Source organism: Pristiophorus japonicus, chromosome 10, assembly GCF_044704955.1.
Source record: "Pristiophorus japonicus isolate sPriJap1 chromosome 10, sPriJap1.hap1, whole genome shotgun sequence".
NCBI classification, from domain to species: domain Eukaryota; kingdom Metazoa; phylum Chordata; class Chondrichthyes; family Pristiophoridae; genus Pristiophorus; species Pristiophorus japonicus.
The window spans coordinates 41,957,123-41,974,313 of NC_091986.1; the positions used below are offsets into that span (position 1 = coordinate 41,957,123).

Genomic DNA, 17,191 nt, shown 5'->3' on the forward strand with positions numbered 1-17,191 from the left:
ATCGTCTAACTTTATTAAACGTAAAACCAAGGAGCTGGTTCAATTTGTACACACAATAGTTGGCAATGCTCCAACATACAAGAGGAAGGTCAATCACATTCTAAGGCACAGTCACAATGCTTTGTCAGTAATTGAGAAGCCTCTATTTATTAAAAAATAAGATCCCAGTCAGTTTAAACTGAATCTAACCACTCAATAACTTCTCCCGACAATGGTAGTTAGAATGGAGAGTTTCTGCGTTAATGGGCAACAGAAGGCAGCGTGGTATTAAGTAGCTGATTGCGATTGATGTACGAGACAAACCCCCAAAAAACCCGAGTCTTCGTAACCGAGGGTGAATGTTTGCTAGAGTATCGGGTCACAATGAAGCTGTGCTTCCATCTTAATAACGGAGAGTTGGCCACGTTTGGAAAACGTCTCAATAAATAAATGTGTTCTCTACATGACTAGGATCATCCAGTAGTATTTCCTCAAGTGAGCTGAGGCTGTCAAGCAATTATTCACAACAAACCGCTCTTCAGCTTTATATTTTGTTGAATAACTAATTTACAGTTTTCCCTTCACTTCGGGAAATACTAGTGATCTTAAGAGACTTGAATTTGGTTAAAGTTCTGCAGTTGATTTGGGTTGCCAACTCTGATTGGATGTATTCCTGGAGGCTTCTTCATATGACCTGACGCCCCGCCCAATCAAATGGCCTATCCCCAACCCCATCCCCAATAATTAATAAACAAGTGTTCAAAGATAATTTTTCTTTAATGCCTTCTATGAATTTCCTCCTGGGCATTTGCTCGCAGCAGTGTCCAGGAGATTAATCTTCAATTCCTGGAGACTCCAGGCCAATCCCGGAGAGTTGGCAACCCTAGTTGAATGCAAGTATTGGCCAATATCAATAGCCACAAGTTCTCCTTTGCTAAAAAGAGACCCCATCAGCAGTGTGATTTCACTAGTGGGTAGCATTCTTACCACATCTGTCCTGTTTTTATTGTGTAATATCTCTCCTTACTTTGCCTTGTAACATTTTGTTTATTTTATCTCACGTTATTTGTGGTTTCCTCCCACATCAGAATCAGCTGTCTGGAAATTTGCTGAGGAAATTCAAGAACAGCAACGGCTGGCAAAAGCTTTGGGTGGTCTTTACCAACTTCTGCCTCTTTTTCTACAAATCGCATCAGGTGAGTCACACACTGGAGCGCACAAGCATTCAAGGGATTGAATATGCTGTGTCCAAGGACAGATAGGCATTTCTGCGGCCATTGACGTCACTCCCAAATGGTTTAGTGCCTCCCTGGTGCCAGGGTCAAGGATGTCACAGGGGGGATGCAGGGCATCCTGGGGAGGGAGGGTAAACAGCTAAAGGTCGTGGTCCATATCAGGACCAACGACATAGGTAAAATGAGGGATGAGGTCCTACAGGAAGAATTTAGGGAACTAGGAAGAAAATTAAAGGGTAGGACCTCAAAGGGAGTAATCTCCGGGTTACTAGCGGTACCACCGGTGCTAATGAGTATAAGAATAGAAGGATAGAGAGGATGAACACGTGGCTGGAAAGTTGGTGTAGGAAGGAGGACTTAAAATTCTTGAGGCATTGGGACTGCTCTGGGGGAGATGGAACCTGTACAAACCGGATGGGTTGCACCTCAACAGCGTCGGGACCAATATCCTCGCGGGGAGTTTTGCTAGTGCTGTTGGGGAGAGCTTAAACTAGCTTGGCAGGGGGATGGGTACCTGAGAACAAATTCAAAAGGGAAGGAAGTAAAGCAGAAATTGGATAGCAAGAATCTAGAAAGCGAATCTGTAAGACAGAGGAAACAGGGTTTAGTATGTAGTAAGCAAGGAGGTCTTCCTGTGCTGAATGGTATATACTTTAATGCAAGGAGTATAGCGAATAAGGTGGATGAGCTAAGAGCACAGGTAGACACTTGGGAATATGACATTATAGCCATTACAGAAACATGGCTGAAAGAGGGGCAGTTTTGGCAGATCAATATTCCTGGCTAAAGATTTTTAGACAAGATAGAGAGGGGAGTAAAAAGGGGGAGAGGTGTTGTGGTACTGATTAAAGAAACTATTACAGCGGTGAGGAGGGATGATATGTTAGAGGGGTCTTCAAATGAAGCCATATGGGTCGAATTGAAAAATAAAAAAGGGGCGATCACACTGCTGCGCGTGTATTATAGACTCCTAAACAGTGGGAGGGAGATAGAGGAGCAAATATGTAGGCAAATTGCTGTGAAGTCCAAAAACCATAGGTAGTAATAGTAGGGGATTTTAACTGTCCAAATATTGATTGGGACAAATTTAGCGTGAAGGGTATAGAGGGGCGGAATTATTGAAATGCATTCAAGAGAACTTTTTTAGTCAGTATGTAGAAAGCCCAACACGAGAGGGGCGGTCTTGGATTTAGTTTTGAAGCTGGGCAGGTTGAAGGGGTATTAGTGGGAGAGCACTTGGGTGCCAGTGACCATAATTCAGTCAGATTCAAGTTGGTTATGGATAAGGACAAGAATAGGCCTGGAATAAAATTTCCGAATTGGGGAAAAGCTAATTTTGCTAAGTTAAGGAGTGATTTGGCCATAGTGGACAGGAAATAGCTACTTGTAGGTAAATCAGTATCGGACAGTGGGAGGCATTCAAGGAGGAGATCCAGAAGGCTCAGGCCAAACATGTGCCCTTAAAGAAAAAGTCTGACAAAAATAATTCTAGAGCCCCCTGGATGTCTGAGGAATTACAGGGGAGGATTAAGAAAAAAAGGGATGCTTATGTCATATACCAACGACTAAATACTATAGAATCTTCAGAGGAATATAGAAAGTTAATATTAAAAAAGATATTAGGAATGCTAAGAGAGAGCACGAGAAATTATTGGCCAGTAAAATTAAGGAAAACCCTAAGATGTTCTATAAATATATTAAGAGTAAGAGGGTAACTAAAGAAAGGGTAGGGCCGATTGAAGACCATGAGGGTAATCTTTGTGTGGAGGTGGAAGATGTTGGGAGGGTTCTTAACGAATACTTTGCATCTGTTTTCACAAAAGAAAGGGGCAATGCAGATACTGCTATCAAGGAGAAGTGTGATATTGTGGATGAAATAAATATAGTGAGAGAGGAAGTTTTAAGGGGTTTAGCAGCTTTGAAAGTAGATAAGTCCCCAGGCCCGGATGAAGTGCATCCCAGGCTGTTGAGCAAAATAAAATAGGAAATAGCAGAAGCCTTGACCATCATTTTCCAGTCCTCTTTGGATATGGGCATGGTGCCGGAGGATTGGAGGACTGCTAATGTAGTACCTTTGTTTAAGAAGGGAGAAAGGGATAGGCCAAGTAATTACAGGCCTGTCAGCCTAACCTCAGTGGTGGGAAAATTATTGGAAAAAATCTGGAAAACAGGATAAATCTGCATTTGGGAAGGTGAGGATTAATTAGGGACAGTCAGCACGGATTGTTAAGGGAAGATCGTGTTTGACTAACCTGATTGAATTTTTTGAGGAGGTAACCAGGAGAGTCGATGAGGGTAGTGCGTACGATGTAGTATATATAGACTTTAGCAAGGCTTTTGATAAGGTCCCACATGGTAGACTGGTCATGAAAGTTAAAGCCCATGGGATCCAGGGCAAAGTGGCAAGTTGGATCCAAAATTAGCTTGGAGGTAGGAAGCAAAGGGCAATAATTGATGGATGTTTTTGTGACTGGAAGGATGTTTCCAGTGGGGTTCCGCAGGGCTCAGTACTGGGTCCCTTGCTTAATGGTATTTATCAACGATTTAGATTTGAATATAGGGAGTATGATTAAGAAGTTTGCAGGCGACACTAAAATTGGCTAAAATGAAGAGGAAAGTCATGGGCTACAGGAGGATATCAATCTACTGGTCTGGTGGGCAGAGCAGTGGCAAATGGAATTTAATTCAGAGAAGTATGAGGTGATGCACTTTGGGAGGGTTAATAAGGAAAGGGTATACACATTAAGCGGGAGGCCACTTAATAATGTAGATGAACAAAGGGACCTTGGAGTGCTTGTCCACAGATCCCTGAAAGTAGCAGGCCAGGTGGATAAGGTGGTTAAGAAGGCATACAGAATGCTTGCCTTTATTGGCCGGAGTATAGAATATAAGAGCAGGGAGGTTATGCTTAAATTGTATAATACTTTGATTAGGCCACAGCTGGAGTACTGCGTGCAGTTCTGGTCGCCGTATTATAGGAAGGACGTGACTGCACTCGAGAGGGTGCAGAGGAGATTTACCAGGATGCTGCCTGTAATGGAGAATCTTAATTATGAGGACAGATTAGATAGGCTGGGTTTGTTCTCATGGAACAGAGGAGGTTGAGAGGAGACCTCATTGAGGTGTACAAAATATTGAGGGGCCTGAACATAGTGGATAGTAAGGGCCTATTTCCATTGGTAGAGGGGTCTATTACAGGGGGCATAGTTTTAAAGTGGTTGGTGGAAGGTGTAAAGTCCTGCCCCTGCAGTACAGACTCACACGAGGCACATGCTGAAGTCAAGGTCACTCAGGACCTGCATCTTTATTACACATCTCTCGAATGCCACATTTGCCTGAGACCTATCCTTATTTATCTGTCTGGGACAGGTATCCGATGTCTCCTGCAAGTACACCCCTGGTAGTAAGGTAAGCTAGTGTTACAGGTCATCTCTAGTTACAGTCATGTATAGCATGGTAAGATACAGTTATGTACAGTAGTGTGAGATACATGACATCACCCTCCCCCAAGGTCTTATTGTCTTTATTGGTTCAGTCTCTCAGGTGGTCTACGCTCTCACGTGGAGCGTCTTAGTTGTGGTTCAATTGTTTGCCTTGGTGCCTGTTTTTCTTTCAGTGTGATTGCTGGTATCTCACCTGGGCTGTCTGTTTCGTTCAGTATGATTGTTGGTGTCTCGCCTGGGCTGTCTGTTGTGATTGCCCTTTCCTCAGGTTGTTCCCTCTGTCTGTCCACCAGGTGTAGTGTGAGTTCCACATTGTAGTCTGCTTCTGGTTCAGCAGTGTTGATGGTAAATTTACTTTTGACTTGGTCTACATGCCTCTGGCAGGTTTGGCCATTGTCCATTTGTACCACCAGTAGCCTGTTTCCTTCCTTGCCTGTTACTGTCCCTGCAAGCCATTTGGGACCCCTGCCATAGTTTAGCACAAATACTTTGTCCCCGATCTCATTCAACCTCCCCCTCAAATTTCGGTCATGGTACTCAGTTAGCTTACGGCGCTTTGCCTCAATGATTTCATGCATGTCTGGAAGGATTAATGAGAGCTTTGTCTTTAACGTCCGTTTCATCAATAGTTGCGCGGGGGGCACTCCAGTCAATGAATGCGGACGAGATCTGTATGCCAGCAGCAGTCGCGACAGATGGCCCTGCAGCGTGGGACCTTGGATTTTGAGCATGCATTGTTTAATGATCTGCACTGCTCGCTCCACCTGGCCGTTGGAGGCCGGCTTGAACGGTGCCGTCTTAACGTGATTTATGCCGTGGAAACTCATAAAATCTTGGAATTCTGCGATGGTGAAGCACGGACCATTATCACTGACCAATATGTCAGGAATGCCGTGCATTGCGAACATGGTTCCAAGGCTCTCCACAGTGGTGGAGGTGGTGCTCGAGTTTAAAATGGTGCATTCGATCCACTTTGAAAATGCATCTACAACTACGAGGAACATTTTGCCCATGAATGGGCCCGCATAGTCTACGTGCACCCGCGACCACGGTTTGGTGGGCCAGGGGCTCAGGGAGGCCTCCCTGGGGGCATTATTGAGTTGGGCACAAATGGTGCACCATTGGACGCAGAGCTTCAAGTCCGCGTCAATGCCAGGCCACCAGACGTGGGATCTGGCTATGGCCTTCATGAGAACGATCCCCGGGTGCTCGCGGTGGAGATCCCGGACAAATGCCTCTCTGCCTCGCAGAGGCATGACTACTCGGCTGCCCCACATCAGGCAGTCTGCTTGTAGTGATAGCTCATGCATGCGGCAATGGAAAAGTTTGATCTCCTCGGGGCAGGCATCGCGAGCCTCTGCCCAGTCACCGGTTAAGACACATCTTTTTACTAGGGATAACGTGGGGTCGCTGGTCGTCCAGGCTCTGATTTGGCAAGCCGTCATGGGCGAACCTGTGGACTCAAAGGCATTGATTGCCATGACTATCTCACAGTCCTGTTCATCAGACCCTTCCGTGGTCGTCAGGGGTAGCCTGATAAGCGCGTCGGCACAGTTGTCTGTGCCTAGTCTGTGCCTTATGGTGTAATCGTAAGAGGCCAGCATGAGTGCCCATTGTTGAATGCGCGCCGAGGCGTTGGCGTTTATTGCCTTGCTCTCGGATAGTAGGGACGTGAGGGGCTTGTGGTCGGTTTCTAACGTGAACTTGGTCCCGAAAAGGTATTGGTGCATCTTTTTGACTCCGTACGCGCACGCGAGCGCCTCCTTCTCCACCATTCCGTACCCGCGCTCCGCCCGCGAAAGTGACCTGGAGGCATAAGCTATGGGTTGTAATTTACCCGCACTATTGACATGTTGTAAAACGCACCCGACCCCGTATGCTGACGTATCACATGTGAGAACTAGCTTTTTACCTGGATCAAAGAAAGCCAAAACACTGTTGGAACACAGAGGGTTGCGTGCCTTATTGAAGGCGCGTTCCTGGGCGTCCCCCCAAAACCAATCGCACCCCTTTCTGAGTAGCACGTGGAGAGGCTCCAGCAGCGTGCTTAAATTCTGCTTAAAGTTCCCAAAGTAATTGAGTAGCCTGAGAAAGGCGTGCAGTTCTGAGACATTCCGGTGCATGGGTGCCGGGCAAATTGCTTCGGTTTTGGACTCTGTTGGGTGGATTCCATCAGCATAAATCCTTCTGCCCAAAAATTCAACCTCGGGCGTGAGAAACAGGCACTTGGATTTCTTAACTCTTAGGCCTACCTGAACCAACCGCTTTAGTACTTCCTCCAAATTGCGGAGATGGGAGTCGGTGTCCCTGCCCGTGATAAGTATGTCATCTTGAAATACAACCGTCCCCGGGATGGACTTGAGCAGACTCTCCATGTTGCGCTGGAATATAGCAGCTGCCGACCTGATGCCGAATGGGCATCGATTGTACACAAAAAGGCCTCGATGTGTGTTGATGGTGGTGAGTAGCTTAGACTCTTCGGTCAATTCTTGCGTCATCTACGCAGATGTGAGGTCTAATTTTGAGAAAAGTTTTCCTCCAGCCAATGTGGCGAATAAGTCCTCCGCTCTGGGCAGTGGGTATTGATCCTGTAGGGAGACTCTGTTTATGGTAGATTTGTAGTCCCCACAGATTCGTACGGATCCATCACATGACTGAGACGATGGGACTTGCCTAGTTGCTAAATTCCACGGGTGAGATAATGCCTTCCCGCAGAAGCCTGTCCAGTTCATGTTCAATCTTTTCGCTCATCACATAGGGCACAGCTCCAGCCTTGTGATGGACCGGTCTAGCATCCTGTGTGATGTAGATTTTGACTTTAGCCCCTTTGAAGGTGCCCACACCTGGCTGAAAGAGATGTTCAAATTAACTTAGAACTGTTGAGCAGGAGGTCCGTTCCTCTGACGACATGGCATGAACATCATCCCATTTCCAGTTTAGCTTTGCCAGCCAGCTTCTCCCCAGCAGTGCTGGGAGATCTCCAGGGACAATCCACAGGGGAAGTCGGTTCACTGTCCCTTTGTGTGTGACTGAGAGCATGGCGCTGCCAAGGACTGGGATGATTTCTTTGGTATAGGTCCTTAATTTGGTGTCGACCCTTGTGAGTTTTGGTCTGTCTCTTTTGTGCGGCCACAGCTGTTCAAATTGTTGAGCACTCATGAAAGATTGACTCGCTCCCGTATCCAGCTCCATGTTGACGGGTATCCCGTTGAATAGGACCTTCATCATTATTGGAGGCGTCTTGTTGTAAGAGCAGTGGCCGTTGATCATGTTGACCCGCTGTACCTTGGTGTCTCGGGTACTGTCCCCACCGTCTTCTGGTCCACTTTCCGACCCTTCCGATTCGTATACCAGCCAAGCTGCCGTTTTTCTGCACATGCGGACCAGATGCCCTTTATAGTCGCAGTTTCTGCAAACAGCATGCTGAAATCGACACTCCCTTGATGAGTGCCTTCCCCCACATCTCCAACAAAGACCGCTTCCATTGTTTCCAAAGCATGAGCTGCGTCTGGCTGATCTCTCTTGAGCTTCTCTCAGTTTGTAGTTGATTGCTCACATTGTGGGTTGATGAGGTGTGAACGGCCGTTCATGTGGCCCTTGATGGCTTCTGGTGCCACTGCCTGCTGTTGAGGGCCTGCTCTCCTGCCTTTTTCTGTGTGTGGGGGTAGCGGCTTGTTTCACGTTGTGAGCCTCTTGTTCCGATGTTTCGTTAGGTGTCATACCCGCAATGTAGATCAACCTTGTTTCTTCTTCTTCTGCCAAGAATGTCTGTGCAACCAGTGCTGCTGCCTCTAGGGTCAAGTTCTTGGTCTCTATGAGCTTTCGGAATATGCCTGCATGGCCTATTCCCTCAATAAAAAAGTCTCTCAGTACTTCTCTCCTTAGTTCATCGGGGAACTCACATAAACTAGCCAACCTCCGAAGTTCCGCCACGAAGTCAGGTATGCTCTGGCCCACACAGCGTCTGCAGTTGTAGAACCTGTGTCTGGCCATGGGTAGGCTGCTCGCTGGCTTCAGGTGGTCTCTTACCAGTGTGCTCAACTCTTCAAACGACTTGCTTGCTGGTTTCTCGGGTGTCAGCAGGTCCTTCATTAAGGCGTATGTTTTCGAGCCACAGCTGGTCAAGAGATGGGCTCTTCTCTTGTCTGCCTTATCGTCGCCTAACCAGTCTTTGGTTACGAAGCTTTGCTGGAGCCTTTCTATAAAGTCCTCCCAATTATCTCCAGCTTTGTATTTTTCATCTGAGCCGTTGGTCGTCATTCTGTGGATTCTGTGATCCCGTAACTCATCGCCACTGTAAAGTCCTGTTCCTGCAGGCCAGGTGGATAAGGTGGTTAAGAAGGCATACGGAATGCTTGCCTTTATTAGAGCAGGGAGGTTATGCTTAAATTGTATAATACTTTGGTTAGGCCACAGCTGGAGTACTGCATGCATTTCTGGTCGCCGTATTATAGGAAGGACGTGATTGCACTCGAGAGGGTGCAGAGGAGATTTACCAGGATGCTGCCTGTAATGGAGAATCTTAATTATGAGGACAGATTAGATAGGCTGGGTTTGTTCTCATGGAACAGAGGAGGTTAAGAGGAGACCTCATTGAGGTGTACAAAATATTGAGGGGCCTGGACATAGTGGATAGTAAGGGCCTCTTTCCATTGGTAGAGGGGTCTATTACAGGGGGCATAGTTTTAAGGTGGTTGGTGGAAGGTGTAAAGTCCTGCCCCTGCAGTACAAACTCACACGAGGCACATGCTGTAGTCAAGGTCACTCAGGACCTGCACGTTTATTACACAACTCTCGAATGCCATACTTGCCTGAGACCTATCCTTATATACCTGTCTGAGACAGGTATCCAGTGTCTCCTGCAAGTGCACCCCTGGTGGTAAGGTAAGCTAGTGGTTACAAGTCATCTCTAGTTACAGTCATGTATAGCATGGTAAGATACAGTTATGTACAGTAGTGTGAGATACATGACAGAAGGTTTAGAGGGGATTTGAGGGGGGGCTTCTTTACTCAGAGGGTTGTGGGGACCTGGAACTCGTTGCTTGGAAGAGTGGTGGATGCAGAAACCCTCACCACTTTTAAGAGATGGCTGGATGGGCACTTAAAGTGCAGTAACCTGAAGGGTTACGGACCTAGAGCTGCTATTTGGGATTAGATTGGATGACCTTTCGTTGGACGCCGCAGATATAATGTTAAGTACTGCAGGGAATAGAATATGGCCAGGGTGATCTCCTGGACTAGTTTCGATCGCCTGGATGGGTTGGAGAGGAATTTTCCCAGATTTTTTCTCCCTAAATTGACCTGGGTTTTTATCTGGTTTTTGCCTCTCCCAGGAGATCACATGGCTCCGGTTGGGGTGGAGTGTAGAATGTTTCAGTATAAGGGTGTCGCAGTTATGATGAGGCAGACTGGTTGGGCTGGGTGCTCTTTGCTTTTCCGTCATTGTTCAGTGGTTTAAATTTCTATGTTTCTATTAGCCTTCACTTCCTATGTTACAACAGTGACTGCAATATCAGAAGTACTTGATTGACTGTAAAGCACTTTGGGATGTCCTGAGGTGGTGAAAGGGGCTATACACTTTTAAAAATTTGTTCCGGGTTGTATGTGTTGCTGACAAGGCCAGCATTTATTGCCCATCCCTAATTGCCCTGGAGAAGGTGGTGGTGAGCCACCGCCTTGAACCGCTGCAGTCCCGTGTGGTGAAAGTATTCCCACAGTGCTGTTGCGGAGGGAGTTCCAGCATTTTGATCCAGCGACGATGAAGGAACGGTCTATTTCTAAGTCAGGATGGTGTGTGGCTTGGTGTTGGTGGTGTTCCCATGCGCCTGCTGCTCTTGTCCTTCTAGGTAGTAGAGGTCATGGGTTGGGAGGTGCTGTCGGAGAAGCCTTCGTGAGTTGCTGCAATGCATCTTATAGATACATATACAGTTTGAACCTCCCTTATCCGGAACCCCCAGGACCTGGCCTGTTCCGAATGAGGGATATTTCCGGATGAGGGGAGGTCACGTGTAACCTCCCCTTATCCAGAAGTATACCTCATTTGGAACAGGCCGGGTCCCGTGGGTTCCAGATAAGGGGAGGTCACATGTTTTCAATGGTTTACACTCCAAGTGGGGGGGGGGGGGGGGTCAGCGAGGTAGGGAAGCCGGCACTGATTCAATGCTGCAGCAATCAGCGGGGCGGGAGGGGGGTAGAAGGTCAGCAGGCCGAACGGGCCCCGAGGTGTCGTCCGGCCCCGAAGGTGTCGGCTCCGAAGTTGGGTACATTTATTTTTCATTGATATGTAAATTTTTCACCGACTGCGTTGTGCGCCTGCGCCACCCGACAGCCGGGAATTGTTTTGGATGAGGGGTGGTTCCGAACAAGGGAATTACGGATAATGGAGGTTCAACCTGTACACTCTTAATCTACTTCTTGTAGCTACATATACCATATGTTTCCATATACCAGTATAAATTCTGAAATTAAGGTTCTTTCCTTTTTTGAGGTTTCATATAAAGGTTCCTTCCCCATTTATAATGTGTTGACTTGGAGGAACAAAGCAGGCTTGCATTCCCTCGAGTGTAGAAGATTAAGGGGAGACCAAATAGAGATGTTTGAGGTGGTTTAAAGGAGTTGATAGAGAAAAACGATTTCCTCTGGTGGTGGGGCAGTCCAGAACAAGGGGGTGTAATCTTAAAATTAGAGCTAGGGCATTCAGGGGTGATATCAGGAAGCACACAAAGGGTAGTGGAAATCTGGAAAACTCTCCCCAAAAAGCTATCAATTGAAAATTTCACAACTGAGATTGCTAGATTTTTGTTGGGTAAGAGTAGTAAGGAATACGGAACCAAGGCGGGTAGATAGAATTGAGATGTAGATCAACCACAATCTAATTGAATGGCGGTACAGGCTCGAGGGGCTGGATGTTTTGAGTTGCTGCCTTGCCTTCTGCGTGGCTCTGAAACTCTCATTTAAAAATAAAATGTGCCTGTAACAAGTCTGTAGTATACAGAAATGCTATTTGTTCACATCAGGCATGCACAGAGATCATACAAGTCAGTGTGAAGTGGAAGATTGTTAAACAGGCACCCAAATCCTGTGGTTTATTTAAAAAAAGCAGAATGAAAATTAAAATCAATACAGTGAAGCAGTGAAAGAATAAAAGGAAGACTTGCATTTCTATACTGCCTTTAATGACCACTGGACGTCTGAAAGCACTTTACAGCCAATGAAGTACTTTTGAAGTGTAGTCACTGTTGTAATGTAGAAAACACAGCACAGTAAGCTCCAACAAGCAGCAATGTGATAATGACGAGATAATCTGTTTTAATGATGTTGATTGAGGGATAAATATTGGCCAGGACACTGGGGAGAACACCCCTGCTCTTCTTCGAGTTAGTGCCATGGGATCTTTTATGTCCACCTGAGAGAGCAAACGGTTTAACATCTCATCCGAAACAACAACAACTTGTATTTATATAGTGCTTAAAACATTCTAAGGTGCTTCACAGGAACGTTATAAAACAACATTTGACACCGAGCCACATTAGGAGATATTAGGACAGATGCTTGTTCAAAGAGGTAGGTTTTAAGGAGCGTCTCAAAGGAGAAAGAGAGACGGTTTAGGGAGGGAATTCCCGATGTTGGGTCTTGGCAGCTCGAGGCATAGCCATCACTGGTGGAGCGATTAAAATTGGGGATTCTCAAGAGGCCAGAATTAGAGGAGTGTTGATATCTCGGGGGGGGGGGGGGGGAGGGGGTTGTGGGGCTGGAGGAGGTTACAGGGATCAGGAGGGGGGAGGCCTTGGAGGGATTTGAAAACAAAGATGAGAATTTTAAAATCGCGCTGTTGCTTAACCAGGAGCTAGTGTCGGTCAGCGAGCACAGGGGTGATGGGGCATCTCCAAACAGCAATAAAAACTAATAATGAAACCTAATTTGACAAGATTTTTTTTGTGCATGAGTGAACTTCTCATGCTATTTGTTGCTCATGGACAAAAATACCAAGAATTGTGCCTTTCTTTGTGTAGTCACATTCTGTTTGTCTTGCATTCTTGAATCTTTTCTGCCTTCCCAATCTTGTTCTGTTTGTTTTTCATTCTTTGTTGTTTCTGTTCTCTCTCTCTATCATTCTATTTCTCTGCAGTTTCTCTCTCTCTCCACAACATGGGTTCCTTGTTTCCCCCCAAAAAGTCATGGATGCATCGAACTGCATTCAATGATGTTTTGTTTTTTTTCCCCCAGAGGATGTTTTGTATGTCGCCTCTAACTCCACTGTGGATCTTTCCGTAGGATAACCATCCGCTAGCAAGCTTACCATTGTTGGGCTATTCCGTTACCATCCCTGCAGAGTCCGACAACATTCACAAGGACTATGTCTTCAAGCTGCAGTTCAAGTCACATGTGTACTTCTTCAGGGCTGAAAGTGAATATACGTTTGAAAGGTGAGGCTTTCCTGCTGTTGGTTCTGGAATGTGGCTCATTATGTCGCTTGTATGGTGTTTATTATCTCTAACTCAAAAGTAATGATGGTTATATTGCAGGGCTTCAGGTAATCGACTTATTTTATTAGTTGCTTTTGTTGTTTTACATAGATTTATATAGATTTACATAGATTTACATACACTTTCTAGCACAGAAACAAGCCATTCAACCCAACTGGTCTCTGCTGGTGTTTATGCTCCACACGAGCCTCCTCCTGTCCCTTTTCATTCCTTTCTCCCTTCTATTCCTTTCTCCCACATGTGTTTACCCAGTTTCCCCTAAATGTGCCTATGCTATTTTCCTCAAATACTCTCTGGGGTAGCGAGTTCCACATTCTAACCACTCTCTGGGTAAAGAAGTTTCTCCTGCATTCACTATGGATTTATTTGTGACTATCTTTTATATATGGCCCCTAGTTCTTATTTCCCTCAACAAGTGGAAACATCTTCTCTACATCAACCCTATCGAACCCTCAACTGCTACTTGTGGTAGTAAGTTCCACATTCTCACCACTCTCTGGGTAACTCTTACATAGGATTGTATAGAATGTACAGCACAGAAATAGGCCATTCGACCCAACTGATCCATGCTGGTGTTTATGCTCTACACGTGCCTCCTCCTGCCCCTCTTCATCTCACCCTATCAGCATATTCCTCTATTCCTTTCTTCGTGCATTTATCTAGCTTTCCCGTGGATATAGTCTACATATAATAAATAGCTGAACTGGGAGCACTGGGATACAATAATGGGATGCCAATCAGTATTTAAATCATGGGTGGCATGAGTTATTTAGCAAATCCCTATATTCCTCATCAGTCGTTGTATGCTTAAGAGGAAAATTAGCTGAGAAGATCCTTGTTGCTTCTCCAAGACCCCAGAGACCAACGCGCTGTAGGTGTTTGTGTGTCTATTAACAACACATTTACAATTTTGCTATAAAGAGCAAATCATGGGCATTGCTGCTAAGGCCACTTTTATTGCCCATCCCCAGTTGCACCGAGATGTTGATGGGCTATTTTCCTGAACTGCCGCAGTTATTATGCTGATTGTGCTCTCATGATGGATTTTGATTGGGAATTCCAGGATATTGACCCAGCTTACTATGCTACATTCCAAAAAAGAAAATTGTTCATCTGGAACCCTCACTTTGGCAACTCAGGGATTGACATTTTCAAAACACTTTCTTTGCCCACTTTCTGATCCCCAAAATATATCCCACTCACCAAAGTCCCTGTCCTTGCAAATCTCTGTGGCTTCTGTCCTTTCAACACACTGATTTCAAAATACTTGCCTTTTTTTACAAATGGAGTGGCAGTATATGTCCGAGTTAGGAAATTTAGAACTCAGCAGAGGAGGACAAAGGGTTTGATTAGGGCAGGGAAAATGGAGTATGAGAAGAAGCTTGCAGGGAACATTAAGACGGATTGCAAAAGTTTCTATAGATATGTAAAGAGAAAAAGGTTAGTAAAGACAAATGTAGGTCCCCTGCAGTCAGAATCAGGGGAAGTCATAACGGGGAACAAAGAAATGGCGGACCAATTGAACAAGTACTTTGGTTCGGTATTCACGAAGGAGGACACGAACAACCTTCCGGTTATAAAAGGGGTCGGGGGGTCTAGTAAGGAGGAGGAACTGAGGGAAATCCTTATTAGCCGGGAAATTGTGTTGGGGAAATTGATGGGATTGAAGGCCGATAAATCCCCAGGGCCTGATGGACTGCATCCCAGAGTACTTAAGGAGGTGGCCTTGGGAATAGTGGATGCGTTGACAGTCATTTTCCAACATTCCATTGACTCTGGATCAGTTCCTATGGAGTGGAGGGTAGCCAATGTAACCCCACTTTTTAAAAAAGGAGGGAGAGAGAAAACAGGGAATTATAGACCGGTCAGCCTGACATCGGTAGTGGGTAAAATGATGGAATCAATTATTAAGGATGTCATAGCAGTGCATTTGGAAAGAGGTGACATGATAGGTCCAAGTCAGCATGGATTTGTGAAAGGGAAATCATGCTTGACAAATCTTCTGGAATTTTTTGAGGATGTTTCCAGTAGAGTGGATAAGGGAGAACCAGTTGATGTGGTATATTTGGACTTTCAGAAGGCGTTCGACAAGGTCCCACACAAGAGATTGATGTGCAAAGTTAGAGCACATGGGATTGGGGGTAGTGTACTGACATGGATTGAGAACTGGTTGTCAGACAGGAAGCAAAGAGTAGGAGTAAATGGGTACTTTTCAGAATGGCAGGCAGTGACTAGTGGGGTACCGCAAGGTTCTGTGCTGGGGCCCCAGCTGTTTACACTGTACATTAATGATTTAGATGAGGGGATTAAATGTAGTATCTCCAAATTTGCGGATGACACTAAGTTGGGTGGCAGTGTGAGCTGCGAGGAGGATGCTGTGAGGCTGCAGAGCGACTTGGATAGGTTAGGTGAGTGGGCAAATGCATGGCAGATGAAGTATAATGTGGATAAATGTGAGGTTATCCACTTTGGTGGTAAAAACAGAGAGACAGACTATTATCTGAATGGTGACAGATTAGGAAAAGGGGAGGTGCAAAGAAACCTGGGTGTCATGGTACATCAGTCATTGAAGGTTGGCATGCAGGTGCAGCAGGCGGTTAAGAAAGCAAATGGCATGTTGGCCTTCATAGCAAGGGGATTTGAGTACAGGGGCAGGGAGGTGTTGCTACAGTTGTACAGGGCATTGGTGAGGCCACACCTGGAGTATTGTGTACAGTTTTGGTCTCCTAACCTGAGGAAGGACATTCTTGCTATTGAGGGAGTGCAGCGAAGGTTCACCAGACTGATTCCCGGGATGGCGGGACTGACCTATCAAGAAAGACTGGATCAACTGGGCTTGTATTCACTGGAGTTCAGAAGAATGAGAGGGGACCTCATAGAAACATATAAAATTCTGACGGGGTTAGACAGGTTAGATGCAGGAAGAATGTTCCCAATGTTGGGGAAGTCCAGAACCAGGGGTCACAGTCTAAGGATAAGGGGTAAGCCATTTAGGACCGAGATGCGGAGGAACTTCTTCACCCAGAGAGTGGTGAACCTGTGGAATTCTCTACCACAGAAAGTTGTTGAGGCCAATTCACTAAATATATTCAAAAAGGAGTTAGATGAGGTCCTTACTGCTAGGGGGATCAAGGGGTATGGCGAGAAAGCAGGAATGGGGTACTGAAGTTGAATGTTCAGCCATGAACTCATTGAATGGCGGTGCAGGCTAGAAGGGCCGAATGGCCTACTCCTGCACCTATTTTCTATGTTTCTATGTTTCTATGTGGAGCGGAACCTGGAGGAGAATGTGCTCCCATGACATCATCACTCTTTTCATTCTCGGTGGTAGAGCTTTCAGGGAAGGGAGATGCTGCCCAGGTAAACTTAGTGTGTTGCATCTGTGCACCCTGTCGATGGTATATACTGCAGCCGCAGTGTACTGGAGATGGGGAAGGTGACTATTGCGTCCAGTGGCAGGTGTACTTGATCAAATGGACTACTTTGTCCTAGGTGGGGGGAGGGGCGGAGGAGGGTGGTGGGAGGCAGATGGTTGAGCTTCTTGAGTGGTGTTACAGCTGCAGCCATCAGGTAAGTGGTAAGTATTCCATCACACTATTGGCTTGAGCCTTGTAGATGGTGGTGAGGCTTTGAGGGGTGAGAAGGTGAGTCACCCATCCTCTGCCTTGCCCCTATAGCATGGTGTTAATAAAGCTGTTTGAGTTAAGCTTTTAGTAAATGGTGCCTCCCCCAAGATGTGGATGGTGTGGGGCTTGGTGATAGTGGTGCCATTGAAGGTGAGGAGAAGGTGGTTAGTGCTTCTGTTTGTAGGAGGTGGTTAATACCTGGCACTTATTTAGCACGCTAATTACCCTCAACTTGTCAGCCCAAATATAGATGTTGTCCAGGTCTTGCTGAAGGCTGGCATGAGATATTTCATTATCAAAGATATTCAGAGGGATTTGGGTGTTCTTTTTTACAAATCACAGAAAGTTAACATGCAGGAACAGCAAATAATTAGGAAGGCAAATGACATGTTGGCCTTTATTACAAAGGGGGGGGGGGGCGG

The 17,191-nt window shown here is 46.0% G+C and overlaps 1 protein-coding gene across 2 annotated transcripts in view; it reads left to right on the plus strand.

Annotated features, from left to right (window-relative positions):
* The window catches only part of farp1 (FERM, RhoGEF (ARHGEF) and pleckstrin domain protein 1 (chondrocyte-derived)), a 478,172-nt gene that overhangs the window by 455,718 nt on the left and 5,263 nt on the right, over window positions 1-17,191 (plus strand). The window contains exons 25-27 of one of the 2 annotated variants that reach the window (XM_070891767.1): window positions 1,068-1,175; window positions 4,584-4,622; window positions 12,932-13,083. In XM_070891767.1, the coding sequence (XP_070747868.1) occupies window positions 1,068-1,175; window positions 4,584-4,622; window positions 12,932-13,083 (299 nt within the window). The remainder of the gene's footprint in view (window positions 1-1,067; window positions 1,176-4,583; window positions 4,623-12,931; window positions 13,084-17,191) is intronic. The other variant, XM_070891768.1, reaches the window with a different exon arrangement.